The sequence below is a fragment of the Triticum urartu genome, chromosome 5 (genome assembly GCF_003073215.2).
Source record: "Triticum urartu cultivar G1812 chromosome 5, Tu2.1, whole genome shotgun sequence".
NCBI classification, from domain to species: Eukaryota; Viridiplantae; Streptophyta; class Magnoliopsida; order Poales; family Poaceae; genus Triticum; species Triticum urartu.
In genome coordinates this window covers 22,465,890-22,489,242 of record NC_053026.1, presented here as the reverse complement: position 1 = coordinate 22,489,242, position 23,353 = coordinate 22,465,890, and the positions used below count along the sequence as shown (strand labels likewise).

The 23,353-nt window shown below is 41.5% G+C and overlaps 1 protein-coding gene across 4 annotated transcripts; it reads left to right on the top strand.

Annotated features, from left to right (window-relative positions):
• Window positions 1–17,112: 17,112 nt before the first annotated feature.
• On the top strand, window positions 17,113–21,514 carry LOC125507330 (trifunctional UDP-glucose 4,6-dehydratase/UDP-4-keto-6-deoxy-D-glucose 3,5-epimerase/UDP-4-keto-L-rhamnose-reductase RHM1-like). 4 transcript variants are annotated; one of them, XM_048671948.1, is made up of 4 exons: window positions 17,113–17,366; window positions 18,696–20,269; window positions 20,401–20,864; window positions 21,208–21,514. In XM_048671948.1, the coding sequence occupies exons 2-3, from the start codon at window positions 18,719–18,721 to the stop codon at window positions 20,851–20,853; spliced, it is 2,004 nt and encodes a 667-aa protein (XP_048527905.1). In that variant the 5' UTR covers window positions 17,113–17,366; window positions 18,696–18,718; the 3' UTR covers window positions 20,854–20,864; window positions 21,208–21,514. The 4 variants fall into 4 exon arrangements, with proteins under 4 accessions (XP_048527905.1, XP_048527902.1, XP_048527903.1 ...); XM_048671945.1 differs by lacking the exon at window positions 21,208–21,514 and having other exon boundaries at window positions 20,401–21,107; XM_048671946.1 differs by lacking the exons at window positions 17,113–17,366; window positions 21,208–21,514 and adding an exon at window positions 17,407–17,514 and having other exon boundaries at window positions 20,401–21,107.
• The last annotated feature ends 1,839 nt before the right edge of the window (window positions 21,515–23,353 follow it).

Below are 23,353 nucleotides of genomic sequence, written 5' to 3'. Positions count from 1 at the left end.
GCGCGCCAAGGGGGGAGTCCTACTTGGACTCCCGGTCCAAGTAGGATTCCCCCCCACTTTCCTTTCCGAAGAAGGGGGGAAGGGGAAAGAGGTGGAGGAGAAGAAGGAAAGGGGGGTCGGCCCCCCAACCCTAGTCCAATTCAGTTTGGGCTTGGAGGGGGGCGCCTCCACTTGGCCGTTGGCTCCTCTCTTCTACTAGGGCCCATGCAGGCCCATTAACCCCCCGCGGGGTTCCGATAACCCCTCGGTACTCCGGAAAATGTCTGAACCTTTCGGAAACCATTCCGATGTCCAAACATAACCTTCCAATATATCAATCTTTACGTCTCGACCATTTCGAGACTCCTCATCATGTCTGTGATCTCATCCGGGACTCCGAACAAACTTTGGTTCATCAAATAACATAACTCATAATACAAATCGTCATTGAACGTTAAGCGTGCGGACCCTACGGGTTCGAGAACCATGTAGACATGACCGAGACATATCTCCGGTCAATAACCAATAGCGGAACCTGGATGCTCATATTGGCTCCTACATATCCTTCGAAGATCTTTATCGGTCAAACCGCATAACTTCATACGTTGTTCCTTTTGTCATCGGTATGTTACTTGCCCGTGATTCGATCGTCGGTATTATCATACCTAGTTCAATCTCGTCACCGGCAAGTCTCTTTACTCGTTCTGTAATGCATCATCCCGTAACTAACTCATTAGTCACATTGCTTGCAAGGCTCATAGTGATTTGCATTACCGAGAGGGCCCAGAGATACCTCTCCGATACACGGAGTGATAAATCCTAATCTCAATCTATGCCAACTCAACAAACACCATCGGAGACACCTGTAGAGCATCTTTATAACCACCCAGTTACGTTGTGACATTTGATAGCACACAAGGTGTTCCTTCAGTATTTGGGAGTTGCATAATCTCATAGTCAGAGGAACATGTGTAAGTCATGAAGAAAGCAATAGCAATAAAACTAAACGATCATTATGCTAAGCTAACGGGTGGGTCTTGTCCATCACATCATTCTCTAATGATGTGATCCCGTTCATCAAATGACACACATGTCTATGTTTAGGAAACTTAACCATCTTTGATTAACGAGCTAGTCTCGTAGAGGCATACTAGGGACACTCTGTTTGTTTATGTATTCACACATGTACTAAGTTTCCGGTTAATACAATTTTAGCATGAATAATAAACATTTATCATGATACAAGGAAATATAAATAACAACTTTATTATTGGCTCTAGGGCATATTTCTTCACATTGTATTGAGAATCAAACAAGAGAGAGGAAGCCATCTAGCTACTAACTACGGACCCGAAGGTCTACAAAGAACTACTCACGCATCAACGGAGATGCACCAATGGAAGTGGTGAACCCCTCCATGATGGTGTCTAGATTGGATCTGGTGGTTCTGGACTCTGCGGCGGCTGGAATTTATTTTCGTTGACTCCCCCAGGGTTTCCGTAATATTGGGGTATTTATAAAGTAAAGAGGCGGTCCCGGGGGCACCCGAGGTGGGCACAACCCACTAGGGCACGCCTGGGCCTCCAGGCGCGCCCTGGTGGGTTGTGCTCCCCTCGGAGCAGCCCCCAGGTGCTTCTTTGGCCCATTGGTTGTCTTCTGGTCCAAAAAATCCACAAAAAGTTTCGATGTGTTTGGACTCCGTTTGATATTGATTACCTACGATGTAAAAAACATGCAAAAAACAGCAACTGGCACTTGGCACTATGTCAATAGGTTAGTACCAAAAATGATATAAAATGATTATAAAACATCCAAGATTGATAATATAACATCATGCAACAATCAAAAAGTATAGATACGTTGGAGACGTATCAGCATCCCCAAGCTTAATTCCTGCTCATCCTCGAGTAGGTAAATGATAAAAACAGAATTTTTGATGTGGAATGTTGCCTAACATGTCATATCATATACTTTTCTTTATAGCATGGAAATTTGGACTTTTATATTGTTCAAGGTAATAGTCTAGTTTTGACATGATAACTTGAATACTCAAGCATATCAACAAGCAACCATGGCTTTCAAAATATCAACGCTAAAATAAGCTATCCCTAGCCCATCATGCTCAATCATTGATCCATTCATGAAACACACTCGCATATTAACTACACCCAATGCTCAAGTACGATCATAATGCCTCCTAGTTGGTGCTTTTATAAGAGAAGATGGAGACTCAAATTCAAAAATAGAAATTGCATAAAGTAAAAGAAAGGCCCTTCGTAGAGGGAACTAGGGATTTGTAGAGGTGCCAGAGCTCAAAGTGAAAATTGAGAGATAAAAAAATTTGAGAGGCATACTTTTCCCACCAACGAAATGACTTAGACTTCCCAACACTTTCCATGCTAGATACATCATAGGCGGTTCCCAAACAGAAATTAAAGTTTATTCCTTTTTCCACCATACTTTCACTTTCCATGGCTAACCGTATCCACGGGTGCCTTCCATACCAACACTTTCCAAGGAATTTATATTTGACAACATAAAGTAATTCATTTTTCATTTCGGGACTGGGCATCCCTAATACCTTTGCCTTACTCTTGTGCAATGACAAGTGAATAAACACTCATCGTGAGAATATTAGCCACCCCTCACCGCCTCGCGAGCGGTACGAGCACACAAAAGAGAAATTTATTTTGAATATTAGAGATGGCACATACAAATTTTCTTAGAACGGCAAAAGAATACCGCATATAGGTAGGTATAGTGGACTCATGTGGAAAAAAATGGTTTAAAGGATTTTGGATGCACAAGTAGTGATCATGCTTAGTGTAAAATGAAGGCTAGCAAAAGATTGAGAAGCGACCAGCCAAGAAACGAATACTCTCATAAGCAAGCATTAAGCATAATTAACACCGAATAATGCACCACAATTAGGATATAATTTCATTGCATGACTATTGACTTTCATGCTTGCATAGGGAATCACAAATCTTAACATCAATATTCTTACTAAAGAATAATTACTCATTAAGATGACTCACATATCACATCATCATATCTCAAAACTATTACTAAGAATCAAGTTTATTTTGTCCAATGATCTTCATGAAAGTTTTTATTATATCCTTCTTGGATATCTATCACTTTGGGACTAATTTTCATGTGTTGCTTTTGATAATCTCAAACAAATATAAGTGAAGATCATGAGCATAATATTTCTTTCTCTTAAATTAATTTAAGCGAAGCAAGAGAGAATTTCTTAAAAAAATTACTAACTCTCAAATAAATCTAAGTGAAGTAAGAGAGCATTTCTTCAAGAATACTAAAGCACACCATTCTCAAAAAGATGTAAGTGAAGCACTAGAGCAAACCCATAGCTCATAAAAATTTAAGTGAAGCATAGAGAGCAATTCTAATAAGTCATGGCATAATTTTGGCTCTCTCAAATAGGTGTCTCCAACAAGGAATCAAGACTAAATATACAAAATAAATAAGCAAAGACTCATATCATACAAGACGCTCCAAGCAAAACACATAGTATGTGACGAATAAAAATATAGCTTCGAGTGAAATACCGATGGTCGTTAGAAGAAAGAGGGGATGGCTCTCGGGGCATCCCCAAGCTTAGGTGCTTGCTATCTTTGGATAATATCTTGGGATGCCGGGGCATCCCCAAGCTTAGGCTCTTCTTACTCCTTATTCCTTCATCCATCGTAAGATAACCCAAAACTTGAAAACTTCAATCACACAAAACTCAACAAAAGCCTTCGTGAGATCCGTTAGTATAAGAAAACAAATCACTACTATAAGTGTTGTAGAAAACCAATTCATATTTTTTTCTTGCATTATATCTACTGTATTCCAAATTTTCTATGGCAAAAAATCATCAAAGAAAACCATAAAATCATCAAAACAAGCACACAACACAAAGAAAACAGAATCTGTCAAAAACAAAACAGTCTGTAGCAATATGGATATTTCAAATACTTCTGTAACTCCAAAAACTCTGAAAAATTAGGACTACCTGGGAAATTTGTATATTAATCTTCTGCAAATGGAATTGGTATTTTATTGCTCTCTGGTTAAAAAGGAAAATTATTTTGGCAAGTGCAAAAGTTTCTGTTTTTTCAACAAGATCAAACAACTATCACCCAAGAAGATCCTAAAGGCTTTACTTGGCACAAACACTAATTATAACACAAAAAACACAACCATAACAGTAGCATAATTGTGCTAACACTCAAGAACATAAAGCAAAAAAGCAAAAATAAATTTTATTCATTGGGTTGCCTCCCAACAAGCGCTATAGTTTTACGCCCTTAGCTAGGCATAAAGCAAGGATCTAAGTTTTGTGATCCTTGTTCAACTCTTCAATCAAACACTTAGAATTCTTCAAAGATTTAGCATAAAGATTTTCAATGACAATACTCCTAGGAACAATTTTAGAGAATTCATTCTTGCCAAAGGGATCTCTTATAACTTCAACAAAATTCGGGTGAATGCTAATCATCTTAAGATCCTCTTTACTATTACTAGAAGTTGCACCCTTGTTCTTAGTAACTTGAGTAGTCTTGCCAATCTTTACGGGAGTTTTTTCAATAGTTTTAGCAGAAGCAAAAGTCGTGCTCAAATTACTAAAGATTTCTTCTAGTTTATCAATCCGAGGCGGACTTTCTTCAAATCTTTCATGAATTACGGTTCCCTTTTCTTTTAACAACTTAAAAACTTCTCCCACTTTTGACCCAATCTTAGTAGCAAAATTATGCATCTTTTTATCCAAGTTTTCAATATGTTCTTTAGTAAGCATTTTCTTTTCAATAGCATCTAATCTTTCCATGACATGCTCAAGAGTCAAAGTTGTTTAATTAGCCATAAGACGTGGTGAACCCACTAAATTTCCCATAACATTGAAAGCATCAAGAGAGGGACACATCAAGAAATTTCCACCGGTAATCGTATCAAGTATGAATCTATACCAAATGGTGATGCCACATAAAAGCAACAAAGAAGAATAATGGTAGATTGCTTACGGATAGATCTATTATGAGCATTGCAAATTCTATACCAAGCATCTTTTAAATTTTCTCCTCCCCTTTGTTTAAAGTTGAGAACCTCGTTCTCGGGAGTGCATGCAATACAGGAAGAACTATCCATGAAGATAATAACGGCAAACAAGATTGCACACAAAAACAGCTCCGGCAAGAAAATGGCGAACGAAAAGGAGGCGAATAAAACGGCAATTGTGAAGTGGGGGAGAGGAAAACGAGAGGCAAATAGAAAATAATGTAAATTGCGAGGAATGAAATTTGTGATTAGGAACCTGGTATATGTTGAAGATCCTCCTGACAACGGTGCCAAAAATTCCTTTTGATAGTGGCTTGAAGCTAGTTGGTATTTCCCCAAAGAGGAAGGGATGATGCAGCATAGCGATGGTAGGTATTTCCCTCAGTGATGAAACCAAGGTTATCGAACCATTAGGAGAACCAAGAAACAACACATAAACGGCACCTATACACAAATAATAAATACTCGCAACCCGACGTATTAAAGGGGTTGTCAATCCCTTTCGGGTAACGGCGTCAGAAATTGGCAAACGGGCGTGAATAAATTGTAGTAGATTGATAGATCAAACGCCAAATAAAATAAATAAAGAATAAATTGTAGCAAGGTATTTTGTATTTTTGGGTTTTATAGATCTGAAAATAAAAGGCAAATAAAATAGATCGCAAAGGCAAATAATATGAGAAAGAGACCCAGGGGCCGTAGGTTTCACTAGTGGCTTCTCTCGAGAAAAATAGCAAATGGTGGGTAAACAAATTACTGTTGGGCAATTGATAGAACTTCAAATAATCATGACGATATCCAGGCAATCATCATTATATAGGCATCACGTCCAAGATTAGTAGACCGACTCCTGCCTGCATCTACTACTATTACTCCACACATCGACCGCTATCCAGCATGCATCTAGTGTATTAAGTTCATGGAGAAACGGAGTAATGCAATAAGAACGATGACATGATGTAGACAAGATCTATTTATGTAGAAATAGACCCCATCGTTTTATCCTTAGTATCCACGATACATACGTGACAGTTCCCCTTCTGTCACTGGGATCAAGCACCGTAAGATCGAACCCACTACAAAGCACTTCTTCCCATTGCAAGATAAATAGATCAAGTTGGCCAAACAAAACCCAAATATCGGAGAAGAAATACGAGGCTATAAGCAATCATGCATATAAGAGATCAAAGAAACTCAAATAACTTTCATGGATAAAAAGAGATAGATCTGAGCATAAACTCAAAGTTCATCGGATCCCAACAAACACACTGCAAAAGAGTTACATCATATGGATCTCCAAGAGACCATTGTATTGAGAATCAAATGAGAGAGGAAGCCATCTAGCTACTAACTACGGACCCGAAGGTCTACAAAGAACTACTCACGCATCATTAGAGAGGCACCAATGGAAGTGGTGAACCCCTCCATGATGGTGTCTAGATTGGATCTGGTGGTTCTGGACTCTGCGGCGGCTGGAATGGATTTTCGTCGACTCCCCTAGGGTTTCTGGAATATTGGGGTATTATAGAGTGAAGAGGCGGTCCGGGGGGTACCCGAGGTGGGCACAACCCACCAGGGCGCGCTTGGGCCTCCAGGCGTGCCCTGGTGGGTTGTGCTCCCCTCGGAGCAGCCCCCAGGTGCTTCTTCGGCCCATTGGTTGTCTTCTGGTCCAAAAAAATCCACAAAAAGTTTTGCTGCGTTTGGACTCCGTTTGATATTGATTACCTGCGATGTAAAAAACATGCAAAAAACAACAATTGGCACTTGACACTATGTCAATAGGTTAGTACCAAAAAATGATATAAAATGATTATAAAACATCCAAGATTGATAATATAACAGCATGGAACAATCAAAAATTATAGATACATTGGAGACGTATCCGAAGGCAAGAAATGCCCATGAATTATAGGTTAGTCTGTGAACCCTTTGATGTTTGGGGATTGGACTATTTGGGACCTTTTCCTATTTCGGATGGCTACAACCATATTCTTGTGGCTATAGATTATGTTACCAAGTGGGTTGAAACCTTACCGACTAAACATGCAGATGGCTACTTCATTGAAGATGATAGATGACATCATCTTGCCAAGGTTTGGAGTTCCTAAAATTCTTATCCCAGATGGTGGATCTCATTTTATACAGGGAAATTTCGAAAGGATACTTCGCAAATGCAGGGTAACTCACCGATTAGCTTCCCCATATCATCCACAGACCAGTGGTCAAGTGGAACTCTCCAACAGGGAGATAAAAACTATATTGCAGAAGACGGTGCAGAAATCCATAAAAGACTGGGCGGGTAAATTAAATGAAACACTTTGGGCATACCGCACCACCTACAAGAATCCCATGGGGATGTTACCATATAAGATGGTGTATGGTAAGGCTTGTCATTTACCTTTAGAGCTAGAGCATAAGGCTTTTTGGGCTATCAATAATATTAATTTTAATTTCAAGGAAGCTGGAGAGAAAAGATTGCTAGATATACATGCTTTAGGAGAGCTTTGTAATAGTGCTTACGAGAGTGCGAGATTGTTCAAGGAGAAGGTTAAGATGTGGCACAATCGTAAGATACTAAAACTTACTTTCACTGCTCGGGAGAAGGTCCTCCTATTTAATTCCTGTCTAAAGTTGTTTCCAGGGAAGCTCAGGTCCCGTTGGGAAGGACCCTACGAGATAGAAGAGGTATATAACTCCGGTGTTGTTAGGCTAAAAGGAGGGAAAGATGGACCATGGATTTTGAATGGGCAACTCTTGAAGCTTTACCTTGCAGATGAACAAAAGGAAGATCGAGTGGAAGAGGTAAGTTTTCTCACCCTTGAGCAAATCGAAGCCCTTCGGAAGGAGAAAAAGGGTATGAAATAATACCCAGCAAACTGATGTAAATACAAGTCTAGAAATTAGGCTTTTATTTCCTTAGTCCTGTTAAAACTTAAGTATGAAAAGTTGAAATTTTTGTCATTAGTGGGGAGCTTTGTCACTAACCTTTAACGAGGAGGAAAATTTTCTAAGGGAGAAGTTGATGCTGCAACCAACAGGAAGAAAGACGGCCTTCCAAACAACCAAAGGCGCCCGTTCGGGCGGTCGCATGGATGGAAGACCGAAGTGGAAACAATTTTAGAAAGAAAAGACGGTGTTTCATGCGGATGCCAGCGCCTGTTTGAGCGATCGTTTGAGTTGTCCTCGCCGGAGGAGAAAATCACAGAACAAACGATGGTGTATCAAATGACCGCGAGCGCCTGTATAGTCGCTCTTATGATCTTACCATCGCAACAAGTAATAAAAAAAGAGGATCTTGGTAGTAGGCCAAACGATCGGCCATACGAGCGTGAGCGCCCGTATGGAAGATCATCTTTTAGTCTGTTTTCGAGATCCCTTCCCGATTTTGTTCTAATTTCTTTCTAACTAACCTTTTATCCTTGCTCTCATGATTACCTGTAAGCTTAGCCTTTATAAGGAGGGAAGGGGCATGTCATTAAGCGCTAAACCATTTAATCTCACATCTCTTTTGCTTCCCTTCTCCACCAAAAAGCTTATAGAGTTACAGATCACGAGTTCGGACGCCACCATGAGCAACAAGGCCTCATCCACATGTGCTTGCATCATCCCCTTCCCCAACTTGGATGATGTCATGCCCTCGGGATGGGAAAGCTTGAGGAATCTAAGCCTCAAGGAGGAACCACGTCCGGAGAAGAAGGACCTTGATGAGAAGGTCGAGATCAAAGAGGAAGAACAAGCAAAAGAAGGAGATGATGATACAACTCCAGATGAGTATCCTCCTAATCCCTATCAATTCAATATCCGTGGATCTATTCCATTATTTCCTCTAGGGCCTCCTCAAGCTAAGTGGGCAAGGAGTCGCCAATCCCAAAGGAGATGAAGGAAAAGATCAGGGAATTGGAGAAAGTTTCAAAGGCTTGTGTTAATGTGATCGGAGATGGGATTGATTCTTACTGGTTGATGAGTAAAGACTTGGAAGCAAGAGTAGATGGTCTTCTTCATAAGGCCAGGCTTTTGATTGAAGCTCTTAACAACAACACTGCACAATTTGAGTTTTTAACCCAGGTTGTAGATGATCAGCAAGGCGTGATCAAGGGGATGAAGAAGAAACTCAAAAGCATCTGCACTGCCTTCCAAGATTCCTAGGAGTGAGCATATAATGCTTAGTTCCTGAATCTCCCTGACTTGATTGTAAGCTTGAGGGTGATTCACGTGCACTTTGTATATTTACTTTTATGCATTTCCGGTGACCCACAAGTATAGGGGATCAATCATAGTCCTTTCGATAAGTAAGAGTGGAGAACCCAGCAAGGAGCAGAAGGAAATGGCAAGCGGTTTTCAGCAAGGTATTCTCTGCAAGAACTGAAATTATAGGTAACAAATAGTTTGGTGGCAAGGTAATTCGTAACGAGTTACAAGTAACAAGTGTAAGAAAGGTGCAGCAAGGTGGCCCAATCCTTTTTATAGCAAAGGACAAGCTTGGATGAACTCTTATATAAAGCAAAGTGCTCCCGAGGACTGATATGTCTCCAACGCATCTATAATTTTTGATTGCTCCATGCTATATTATCTACTGTTTTGGACATTATTGGGCTTTATTATCCACTTTTATATTATTTTTGGGACTAACCTATTAACCGGAGGCCCATCCTAGAATTGTTGTTTTTTTCCTGTTTTAGGGTTGCGAAGAAAGGAATATCAAACGGAGTCCAAACGGAATGAAACCTTCGGGAACATGATTTTCTCAACGAACAAGACCCAGGAGACTTGGACCGTACGTCAAGACACAAAAGAGGAGGCCACGAGGTAGGGGGCGCGCCTCCCCCCCCCCCTCCCAGGCGCGCCCTCCACCCTCGTGGGCCTCCTGTTGCTCCACCGACGTACTCCTTCCTCCTATATATACCTACGTACCCCTAAACGATCAGATACAGAGCCAAAACCCTAATTCCACCGCCACAACTTTCTGTATCCACGAGATCCCATCTTGGGGCCTGTTCCAGAGCTCCGCCGGAGGGGGCATCGATCACGGAGGGCTTCTACATCAACACCATAACCCCTCCGATGAAGTGCGAGTAGTTTACCTCAGACCTACGGGTCCATAGTTATTAACTAGATGGCTTCTTCTCTCTTTTTGGATCTCAATACAATGTTCTCCCCCTCTCTTGTGGAGAACTATTCGATGTTATCTTATTTTTGCGGTGTGTTTGTTGAGACCGATGAATTGCGGTTTTATGATCAAGTCTATCTATGAACAATATTTGAATCTTCTCTGAATTCTTTTATGTATGATTGGTTATCTTTGCAAGTCTCTTCGAATTATCAGTTTGGTTTGGCCTACTAGATTGATCTTTCTTGCAATGGGAGAAGTGCTTAGCTTTGGGTTCAATCTTGCGGTGTCCTTTCCCAGTGACAGTAGGGGCAGCAAGGCACGTATTGTATTGTTGCCATCAAGGATAAAAAGATGGGTTTTTCATCATATTGCATGAGTCTATCCCTCTACATCATGTCATCTTGCTTAAGGCGTTACTCTGTTTTTAACTTAATACTCTAGATGCATGCTGGATAGCAGTCGATGAGTGGAGTAATAGTAGTAGATGCAGGCAGGAGTCGGTCTACTTGTCTCGGACGTGATGCCTATATACATGATCATACCTAGATATTCTCATAACTATGCTCAATTCTGTCAATTGCTCAACAGTAATTTGTTCACCCACCGTAGAATACTTATGCTCTCGAGAGAAGCCACTAGTGAAACCTATGGCCCTCGGGTCTATCTTCATCATATTAATCTCCTACAACTTAGTTATTTCCTTTGCTTTTTACTTTGCCTTTATTTTACTTTGCATCTTTATCACAAAAATACCAAAAATATTATCTTATCATATCTATCAGATATCACTCTCGTAAGTGGCCGTGTAGGGATTGACAACCCCTATTCGCGTTGGTTGCGAGGATTTATTTGTTTTCTGCAGGTACGAGGGACTCGCGCGGAGCCTCCTACTGGATTGATACCTTGGTTCTCAAAAACTGAGGGAAATACTCATGCTACTTTGCTGCATCATCCCTTCCTCTTCGAGGAAAACCAACGCAGTGCTCAAGAGGTAGCAAGGACACATGGGAATTATTGTCAACTTAGTTTTCATCATGCTCATATGATTCGCGTTTGTTACTTTGATAATTTGATATGTGGGTGGACCGGTGCTTGGGTGTTGTCCTTACTTGGACAAGCCTCCCACTTATGATTAACCCCTCTTGCAAGCATCCGCAACTACGAAAGAAGAATTAAGATAAATCTAACCATAGCATTAAACATGTGGATCCAAATCAGCCCCTTACAAAGAACCACATAAACTAGGGTTTAAACTTCTGTCACTCTAGCAACCCATCATCTACTTGCTACTTCCCAATGCCTTCTCCTAGGCCCAAATGATGGTGAAGTTTCATGTAGTCGACGTTCACATAACACCACTAGAGGAAAGACAACATACATCTCATCAAAATATCGACCGAATACCAAATTCACATGATTACTTATAATAAGACTTCTCACATGTCCCCGGGAACAAAAGTAACTACTCATAAAGCATGTTCATGTTCAAGATTAGAGGGGTATTGAATATCATTAAGGATCTGAACATATGATCTTCCACCAAATAAACCAACTAGCATCAACTATAAGGACTAATCAACACTACTAAGAACCCATATGTACCAATCTAAGGTTTTGAGGCAAATATTGAATACAAGAGATGAATTAGGGTTTGAGATGAGATGGTGCTGGTGAATATGTTGATGAAGATTGGTCCTCCCCCGATGATAGGATCGTTGGTGATGAGATGGCTTCGATTTCCCCCTCTCGGAGGGAAGTTTCCCCGGCAGAATCGCTCCGCTAGAGCCCTAGATTGCTTCTGCCCAGGTTGTGCCTTGAGACGGCGGTGCTTCGTCCCGAAAGCCTTCTCTTGATTTTTTCAAGGTCAAAACCCTTCATATAGCAGAAGATGGCCACCGGAGGCTGGCCAGGGGGCCCACAAGCTCAGGGGGTGCGGCCTGGGGGTAGGGCGTGCCCTAGGCTTGTGGCTACTTGGTGGGTCCCCTCTTGGTATTTCTTCGCCCAATATTTTTTATATATTCCAAAATAATTCTCCATGAAGTTTTAGGACATTTGGAGTTGTGCAGAATAGGGATCTCAGATTTGCTTCTTTCCGGTTCAGAGTTCCAGTTGCCGGCGTTCTCCCTCTTCATGTGAATCTTGTAAAATAAGAGAGAAAAGGTATGAGAATGGCACCATAAAGTGTAATAACAACCCATAATGCAATAAATATCAACATAAAAACATGATGCAAAATGGACGTATGATTTGCTTTCCGCAAGTTGAGATTAGTATTTACTTTCAATAAAGTTGAACTATCATTTTTCTCTTGAATAAGGGATGATCCTTTCCGATGAGTATACACATATCTTGATCGTGAGCCCATTATTGCTAAATTGAAAACATAATTGATGATTTTTGTTATCTAAATAGCAACGCATGATTACCTTCATGATGATTATAAGTCCTCCACATTGCAGTCGTTAAATTTTTGAAAGAAGATGAAATAACTATATATGCTAATTCATTGAAGGTTTCAACTTACAAAAGGGAAATCAAAGAGATTAATCCTCCTAAAGATTAAAAAGTGCTCTTGTAGAATGAGTCTTGTCGAGATTCATGTTTGGCTTGCATATCATACAAAAAGATGAGATGAACCTTTAGCATGTCTCAGTGACAGGAGACTCAATTATATAAAGAATATAAAGTCCTGAAAAGAATAAGAGGAGGAGAATAACTGCTTGCCCAGTTGAAACAACGATGAACTAAGATATGTAGTTGTTACCTGATCACAATAAAACTGAGCGACGAAAGGTGGACGTCTGCATGATATTATCATGGTGAATATGAGCTACCATTTGTTACAAATCACTTATCTCAAAGCGTTCCTTTAGAACAGTGATGGAATCATGCTTCTACATATCCGTATCTCATAAACACAAGGCTGACCTTGTTTTTACAAGCCACGGTACTTGCTCGAGGATGAGCAAGACTTAAGCTTGGGGGAGTTGATGAGTCTAATTTATGTGATGTTTTTACTAAGTATTTTGTGCCTACATAGTAGGCTTTGTGGAATTTTACCGTGTTCGCGCACTTCTTTTTGTTGATAATCACTCGGGTAACGTCTTTTGGATCAATTATCATTTAATGGAGAAAATCACCAGAAATGGTGGTGGAATCACATATTTAAGGTGATGATCACTTTTCAAAAAAGAATTAGTCAAGAAGGCCAGAGGAATGGACGTCGTCGCATTTTCAGCATGAAAGACGGTGTTCCATACGACCGCAAGCGCCCGTATGAGCGGTCGTATGGCACAAGGCTGCCGTCACTGGATCAAGTATTTTCACCCTGTCGAATTGGATCGTGAATCAGACGCCCAGAGACACCAAAAACTCATCCAGAAGATAGAACCCTAGCCTCCAGAGTTCATCCGGAGGAGGGATTGGCAAGGAGAAGGAGGGGATCCTTCTCACCGCGGAAGAGGACAACGTCATCACCACCGTCATCATCATCCACTACATCATCATCATCCACATCCTTATCATGCATCTACAACATCAAGAACCCTAGTGGATCCTTTGGTTTGAATCTCTCATCCATGTATTTCATTACCATTGTCATGATGTTTGTTGCCCTCATGTGTGAGTAGACCCTAAATTCTCGGGGATATGGATGAAACTTGGTATGTGTAGGATCTGAAACTTTTATTGTGGATATGAGATCCTCTGTTGAATGCTTAGTTTAATAACTTCGTGAATGTTGTGAAGGGGCCCCACTCAGCATTTGTGCTTTATGGCCATGAAGTATATCATTATCGTTGTAAAGGTTTAGGACGTGGTGGATTCGAGGCGACAGTAAAAGCATGCCCCTCCTAGTCTTTGCAATTGACCGGGGAATTATGGAGAACCCTTAGAGAGGCCGCGTCCAGAGGGAAACCCTTAACTATCATGAGTTGTAACCCTCTGGGGAGACTATGATGGTGGCATGCGTGGCACGAAGTCTACCATGAGTAGAACATGTACTGTACCCGGCTCCGCCTAGAATAATCGTCAACATTGGCTCAAGTATCCGGTACATATTATGCTTATGCACATGTGTGTTAGAAACATACCAATGGGGATTCCGGACTCCCTGAGAGCATGCTTTTTATTCTGTTGTTTAACTAGTCATCACAATCCTCGCACTTCATTTACTTTTTATGTTGTTTAGTTACAAACACTACTCAACAATCATTTTTATCCACTCTCACTCTGCTTTAAGTCTACAATTTTTTGCAGGCACAAAAATACATAATTCTCTACAAGAGGCAAAAGTCTGATTCTTGTGCTCCATGTGGGATCTATACTCTTACTTTGAAAAGGCTACAACTAAACCATGTGCACTTGCAAGTTATGAATCATTCATGGCATAATCCCACATAGGCATTATGTCTTTGACAAGTAGACCGTTAATCCAATTGCATCTACTACTGTTACTTCACCCCAAGACCGCTATAGCATGCATCACAAAGTATTAAGTCCATGATAAACAGAGTAACACAATAAGCAAGATGACATAATGTAGACAAGAAAAGATCAATCAATAAGTTGCGGTAGTACCACCCTGATGGACGACAGTACCACTCCGGTGGCATTACCATACCAGTACTTGATGTACTCCTAGGCTACAGTGAAAACTACCGCTCGAAGCGGTAGTACCGCTACCTAGAATGGTGGTACCGCTTAAGTGCGGGTAGAGCAGATAACAGTTGGATTTGAGCCCCCACTATATAAAGGGGGTCTTCTTTCCCAAGAAGACCCACCTCTCATCCCGCAAGCTCCATTTTTCCCTAAAGCTCATTTTCGCCCAATTAGTCTCCCTAGCCATCAAATCTTGTTGATCTTCTAGGATTTGAAGGAGAGGGCCTCGATCTACACTTCCACCACAAGATATTTGATTCCCCCCACTAATCCCTTGTAGATCTTGTTACTCTTGGGTGTTTTAGCACCATAGATGAAAGAGGTCAGCTCAGAGCCACATCCTGTTGTGGTGAAGCTTTGTGGTTGTGTTGTGAGCCTCCAATTAAGTTGCCGAGAGATCCCCAACCTTGTTTGTAAAGGATCGGTCACCGCCTTCAAGGGCACCACTAGTTATCACGACACCTTGCATTGTGCGAGGGCATGAGAAGAATACGGTTGCCCTAGTGGCTTCTTGGGGAGCATTGTGCCTCCACACCGCTCCAACAAGGACGTACCTCCCCCTAAAGGAGGGAACTTCGATAACACATCCTCTTCTCCATCGAATCCACTTGTGGTAATTTCTAACCTTTACTTTGGGCAAGCTTATATTGTGTTTGTTCTTGTGCTTGTTGTTGTGCTTGTCATATAGGTTGTCCACCTAGTTGCATATCTATAAAACCTATTTTATTGTCAAGCCTATTTTTTTAAAAAAGAGATAAAAATCGGTAGTTGCCTATTCATCCCCTCTAGTCGACCATATCGATCCTTTCACCCGTGACCAACAACTTGATCACTATGTTAGTTTTCTCGTTACCAGTTGTTCTCTTTTCTCGCTCCCGTGTTCCGGCATCCCCGTGAGCAAGTCATGTTGTGTCTGGCCAGGCGATGATGGTTAGCATCACACTGAGATGACCCTAAAAATAGCTTTCCATCGTCAAAGGAACAAATCCCTGTCTCAAGCTATCTAGTCCCTTGTCATACCTTTCTGATGGACTTATAAGTTGTCTTTTTATAATCACCCTGCTACGGTTGACTTTTGATGAACCCCAACATAAACATTAATTACAAACTTGAAAATAAATAATAACATTTATTATTGCATATAGGGCATATTCCAACACATGGGGTCCTTATGTAGCCTAGGGGTCCTTGGCAAATGATAAGCCTACCCTTGAAGTAAGGAGGTGGGACCGTGGGAGGGTAGTACAAGGAATTTTCTGCCCTTTAGCCCATGTGCTCCTTGTTGGGCTAGGAGGTGAGTTGTAGCCCATTAAGAGAAGAATCCATACACTATGAGGATCCTTTCTTGCTTGGGCTTCTTTGCTCCCGTGTCTTCTGCTTTGACTTATTCTTTTATGTGGTCTTCTCCCTTTGACTTGTTGACGATGAAGCCTTGCATAGACTTTTGTTGACCGGGGTGGCCTGTTTGGTCCCATGAGGGGCGGCTTTGACTATTCTTAGACTGTCTTGACCTATGTTGATTGCTTGTTAAGTGCTCCACGTAGGATAGGAGGTGGGACCTTTAGTAGGATTAAAATCTACGACTACAACACCTTCAAATACATCTTAATATAAAACTATTAGTCCATAGCGATTGTTATTAATTACCAAAGCAATACATGAGACTACATGCACTTTCATCAACTACTTCGTCATATACACGAGGAGTAGCGTCTCGAATGGTAATTTTACCGACGACGGGCAAGGGAACAAGGGCCTCCCATGCGGAGGTTGAACAAGGCATCATGAAGGCATTTGCACCGGTGATCTCCATCTTCCACAAGCGAGGTCGACACAGTAGGGAGAACAAGGCGACAGTAGAGCACGGTCCTTAGTACAACTCTCCAACCATCATTGCACCAATGAAGAAGGATTGAAGATGACTCGGGATCTAGCCACACTGGTGGTCACCCGAGCTTATTGAAGAAGCTATCGTTGGATCCACAATCATCACCTCCTATTCGACGACAATCATAGGAAGACTCCGTCACTACTCACATTTGGCAAAAAGAATCTTTGGGATAGCATGTCACCATACGCCATGGAGCCGTTTCAAAATATAAGCCCATATCAGTACAACCCCGTCTAACTACAACGACGGTCCAACAACCTCTTCCATAGACACTCCCGATTGGCGACGCCGTCTTCTCCGGTCAAAACAGAGATGGGGTGGGCCCGGACCCCGGAGGACTAAGATGAGTACCGGGGGAGAGGGAGGGAGAAAGGGAAACTGAGTGAGAATTAATAAAAGCCGTGTGATGGAGGTGGAGGTTGCGCGAGATCTGGGCGGGCAGTGCGCAGCGACACCGCGTGAGCGCCTTCCCCACCACCTCCCCCGTCGTGCTTTCCGCCGACCCCCATCATCTCGCTCTCACGCACACCGACACCGCCACCGCCACCGCCGACGCCGCCATTTTCTCCATTTATTGACGGGAAACCCCCTCTCCGCTCTCCCTCATCCACCGACGCCACCGCCCCTCCTCCTCCTCCTCCTCCTCCCCGCCGCGTGCTGCGCACGGTACGTCTCCGCGTCTTCTCTTCCCCTCTCCCCTAAACATCTCTCCCCTCGCCGCAAACCATAGTCTCTCTCTCTCTCTCTCTCTCTCTCTCGGGCCGCAGCCTCCGGTCGACCGACGCCTGCCTCCGTAGCTGACGGCTGAGGTGAGGTGCGTGGCCATCTTGCATTGTGCTGTAATGCACGGCAGGTGTTTGCTTCTTTGCCAAGCCCGGATCGGGTTCCTTGCGTGCTTCGGGTTCCATCTCCGCGTCTTCTCTCTTGCATCAGTTTACTCGCAACCGTTCCAAGAATACAGGAAACCGTGCTCAGATCTATCAGAAAAGAAAGAAAGATCACAAGTCGCATCTTAGCCCAGATCGATGGCTATGTTCTGCTGTTGTCTAGTGCTAGTATTTTGTTCCACTCCCTCATTTGTAGATCAGTCCAAGATCTCAAAATTCGGCCTCTTCGTAAGATCCACCGATAGTATCCCCGTATGTCTGACCAAGTTTTAGCTGCTTCAGTATGCTTTAGTGATAATTGTTGGCACGTGGACTGCCAGATGTGGAAAAACGAAGAAGACAAATAACTAGTATGTACTTGCAAAGCAGGTTCAGATCTTGGTCTAAAAAAATCATTAGATATCTACTTATCTAGGATTTGGTGCACGTTCCTGTCTATTATCTACTGTTTTCCATGATGTGTCAGTGAAAATGTCTTTAGAGTGAGCATTTCTGCTATATTGTGGTTTGATAGGATAGCACAAATATCTAAGTTTACCTCGATGCATTACTCCCCTCTGTGGTTCGCTTGAAAACCCAAGAGTTTCATGTTGTGGCTCCACTCTAATGTTTTCTTGTTTCTAGATAGAGATGCACACTTTTGTTTTATCTGGATAGGAAATAACACTGGATACTCTGTCATGCACTAATAAATTCTACTTTCAGCTTCGATATTTGTACGAATGTGCGAACCAATTATTTTCCTGCCGCAAACAAAAAGGCGGAGTGTGCCTGTTTTGCATGACTGCATTTCTCCACATTTTTGTTAAAATTCCCAGTGTTTTAATTTGGAGCTTGGTAGTTGGATCATGCCCTCTGCTCTATGAGAAACAGATGCAGTTTCCCATTTATGTAGTGACCTTAGAGACTGAGACTGGCCTTCCTGGTCTGCCCGAATTCTTTCTACAGGGGAGCTTGGTTCAGTTTCTCATTGTACCATGTTCTGACAGCTCAAAAGATAATATATAGTAATATTCTAGTTATTACATATCAGTTGTTTCATTTTATATTGGCTGTATCATAAACTGTATCTTGTCTGATCCTTTTAAATACTCTACTTGTACAACAGGATTTCAGAAATTACAGTCCAATATGGCGACACCCTACACACCTAAGAGCATCCTCATTACAGGAGCTGCTGGTTTCATCGCTTCCCATGTCACAAACCGCATTGTACGGAACTACCCTGATTACAAGATTGTCGTCCTTGACAAGCTTGATTACTGCTCCAATCTGAAGAACCTTCTCCCTGCCAGCTCGTCACCAAACTTCAAGTTTGTCAAGGGCGATATTGCCAGTGCTGATCTTGTCAACTTCCTCCTGGTCACAGAGAACATTGATACAATAATGCACTTTGCAGCCCAGACACATGTTGACAATTCTTTTGGTAACTCCTTTGAATTCACCAAGAACAACATTTATGGTACTCATGTTCTTCTCGAAGCTTGCAAGGTCACTGGTCAGATCAGGAGGTTCATCCACGTTAGCACTGATGAGGTCTATGGTGAGACTGATGAGGATGCAGTGGTTGGTAACCATGAGGCCTCACAGCTGCTCCCAACAAATCCTTATTCAGCCACCAAAGCTGGAGCAGAGATGCTTGTCATGGCTTATGGGAGATCCTATGGTCTGCCGGTCATCACTACCCGGGGAAATAATGTGTATGGTCCTAACCAGTTTCCTGAAAAGCTTATTCCGAAGTTCATTCTTTTGGCTATGAGAGGAAAGCCCCTCCCAATTCATGGTGATGGATCCAATGTCCGAAGCTACCTCTACTGTGAGGACGTTGCTGAGGCTTTTGAAGTCATTCTTCATCGTGGAGAAGTTGGACATGTTTACAACATTGGAACAAAGAGAGAGAGGACAGTCACTGATGTGGCAAAGGATGTCTGCAGGCTTTTCAATCTTGAAGCTGATAAAGTAATCCAGTTGGTTGATAATAGACCTTTCAATGATCAGAGGTATTTCTTGGATGATGAGAAGCTCAAGAGTCTTGGGTGGTCTGAGCGCACTAGATGGGAGGAGGGCCTGAGGAAGACAATGGAATGGTATGTAGCTAATTCTGACTATTGGGGTGACGTTTCTGGTGCACTGTTGCCTCATCCGAGGACACTGATGATGCCTGGGTATGAGGGCTCTGAGGAAATTAAAGGAATGCTAAATCTGTTTACTAACAATCAAACGAAGATGGTGGCTCCAACATCAGAAGGTTCTTCCCAAACTCGTTTGCTCAAGTTCTTGATATATGGCCGGACAGGATGGATTGGTGGACTTCTTGGCAAAATATGTGAGAAGCAAGGAATTCCATACGAGTATGGAAAAGGTCGCTTGGAAGAGCGCTTTTCCATTGTCCTTGATATCCAAACTGTTAAGCCAACACATGTCTTCAATGCTGCTGGTGTTACTGGCAGACCCAATGTTGATTGGTGTGAGTCTCACAAGCCAGACACCATACGTACCAATGTTGTGGGCACCTTGACTCTAGCTGATGTTTGTCGGGAGCATGGGTTATTGGTGATAAACTATGCCACTGGGTGCATATTTGAATATGATGCAAATCATCCTGAAGGGTCAGGCATCGGCTTCAAAGAAGAGGATAAACCAAACTTCACTGGTTCATTCTACTCAAAGACTAAGGCAATGGTAACTGCTTCTTCCCTTCTGTAACGACTACTTTGTTAGTATTTTATCTGTGTGGCGATATTATGTTTTTAAATTTATAAGATGCAAATCATGGAAGAAACTTCTGATCATTTTTTCCCTGGACAATGTAGGTTGAGGAACTGTTGAACGAGTACGAGAATGTCTGCACTCTGCGAGTCCGGATGCCAATATCGTCTGACCTCAACAACCCCCGAAACTTCATCACAAAGATTAGCCGTTATGACAAGGTGGTAAACATCCCAAACAGCATGACTGTGTTGGATGAGCTTTTGCCGATTTCAGTTGAGATGGCAAAAAGGAACTTGCGTGGCATCTGGAACTTCACCAATCCTGGCGTGGTCAGCCACAATGAGATTCTGGAGATGTATAAGAAGTACATGGATCCCAGCTACAAGTGGACGAACTTCACGCTAGAAGAACAGGCTAAGGTCATAGTTGCACCTCGGAGCAACAACGAGATGGACGCGACAAAGCTGAAGAGAGAGTTCCCCGAGCTGCTATCGATCAAAGACTCATTGATCAAGTATGTCTTCGAACCCAACAGGAAGGTCCCAGCAACTTGAAGCCAGAACAGGTAATAATATAGGAAATATACACCAAGCACCGAAAGATTTTAGGAACCATTCGTCGCAGCTATTCATTAGAATGTTTTACGATACTTGCAGCATATCTCTGTTATAGATTCACAGCATCGTTTGAATTATACATTTGGCAGTCTGCTGGTGGCAGCCATATATATCTTGTACCATGATTGTTCTGTCAAGAAACGAACTAATATCGAGTATCTTGTATACCTTTTAATCTGCTTACCTTTTTTTGTGTGTGAATGATCGGGCGGTCTGTGCTCTGACAAAAGCATTTGGACAAGCATTTTAACTGTTTAAGCTTACATATTTTTTTTCTCGCTTTGCTCACAGTGCTGTTTCTCTATGCTGTTGTGTTTGGTTTGGCCCAAGCTTGGAAAAGAACTTGCACTGGTTATCCACAGAGCAAAGAGTATCTATAACGGTTTTCTTCTTTTCTTCTGTACAAGAGCTTTCTTTTTCCCCGGTATACTACTACTCTCATATTGAGTTCTTTAAAAGATGTCTGTTTTAGTTTCACTGAAATCCTTCTACTTATGTTCTTTAAAAGATGTCTGTTTTAGTTTTCATTTGTTTTTTTTCTGATCTGCACCGTTGATGTGTACTCCCTCCATAAAGTAATATAAGAGCGTTTTGATCACTAAACTACATCTGCGTAGTGGGAGCGGCGTTGCAAGGCCTCTTCGTAGTGTACATGCTAATATACATCTGCGTGAATAGTGCAACCGTATGAGAGTTGCACATTGTCAGGGGAGCTCCTATTGGGCGCTCGCTGCACCACTTAGCGCTTCTGGCGCCCACGCACGCAGCCACGATGTTGGGCCGGCCCAACACGCTCGCTCGCTCGCTCGCTCCGCTCCCGATTCCTTCGCTCGCTCGGTTCGCAGCAGATTTCTTCACTCGTTTAGAGTTGAGCGGGTCGCTAGTTTGTTGTCTGACCGTTTGACTTGAAAAAGTAGATCTGGAAAATTTCAAAAACAGTTCATGAATTTTTAAAAATCGCAAAATTTTAAAAAAGATCGTGAGTTTGAGAAAGGTTCATCAATTTTGACAAAAAAGTTCATTGAATATGGAAAAATGTTCATCGATTTTGAAAAAGAAAATCATCAAATTTGAAAAAGATCATAAATTTTGGGAAAACAATTATCAAATTTGGAAAACAGTTCATTGAATTTGAAAAATGTTCATCGATTTAAAAAAATCATGGATTTTGAAAAAAGCTTGTTCAATTTGAAAAAGTTCATCCATTTGAAAAAAACATTGATTTTGAAAAAAAATCAATGACTTTGAAAAAAGTTCATTCAATTAGCGCAAAGAAAAAACTAAAAAGGAATAAAAACCAACGAAACCGTTCCGAATAAAAAAGAAAAAGGAAAAAAACATAAGAATAAAAGAGATAAGAAGGTTTTATTGAGCACATAAGGTGAAGAGGTGGAGGAAGTAGGGGTGTTTAGCGCAGGATCACCCATTTTTCAGGCCCTGCTCGCAGAGATTAAATGGATGGGACATGTCCGGGTTTTTGAAATAGCACAGGACAAGCCAGCAGAGTTGCAGTGGCAATAATTGCTGAACTGGCCAACAAAAAAAGCAGCTCAAAAGGAGCATCAATTTTCTATGGCAATTTTCTGTAATCCTCAAATTAGTGTGCAATTAACTACTGTCTTTTATCAAACAATTAACTAGCTGTGTCTTTTTTTTCAAGAGCTCTTTTAAGATGTCCCGAATATTTGACCTGAACCATCATTCATCAAGGATATATTTCACCACAAATTTTTTTCTAATTATGGCAATGTTTAAATTTTACCACATCTCTTTTTAATATAATAAAAGTTCGCATTCGACCCCCGTACGTATGTGTTGATCTACCATATGAAGATGAACTCGTGTTGTAAAATACGGTACATATCCATGTGATCCTAAAAAAAAATATACACATTACAAATGGCATTATTATACTTCATCTAAGATTGCAACATAATAAATCATCAGTACGGGTATTCACATCATTCTGAGAGAGCCAGTAAAGAAAATAAATGTACACATGCCATGCTCGGAATGTGTATGACCTTTTCTTGTGTGATAAATATATAAAAGTTCTCTATCATACATTTTCTTCTCTAACAAAAAATGTGCAAGAACATTGGTACACATGGTTGTTAAAGAAAAATTCTGATGGTATTTTGTCAGCTTTTTGTCAACTAGTATTCATTTTTGGTGTTTTCTTAAACAAATTCTACGCATTTTCTATTGTTTAGCTCCCAACTGAAAAAATAAAACATGCATAGACATATACTCGAAAACCTGAAGAAAAAAACACACCTTATCAACATGGCTGCTTTGGAGTATGACAGAAAGTGACAAACTTCTTATTTCCTTTGTTAGACATGATGATAAGGTGCATTCAATGAAAAAAAATAGTTGGAAACAAAATCTGGCATTAATTAACTCTGTTTATTTTCCTTATATACTTAAGGTTTAA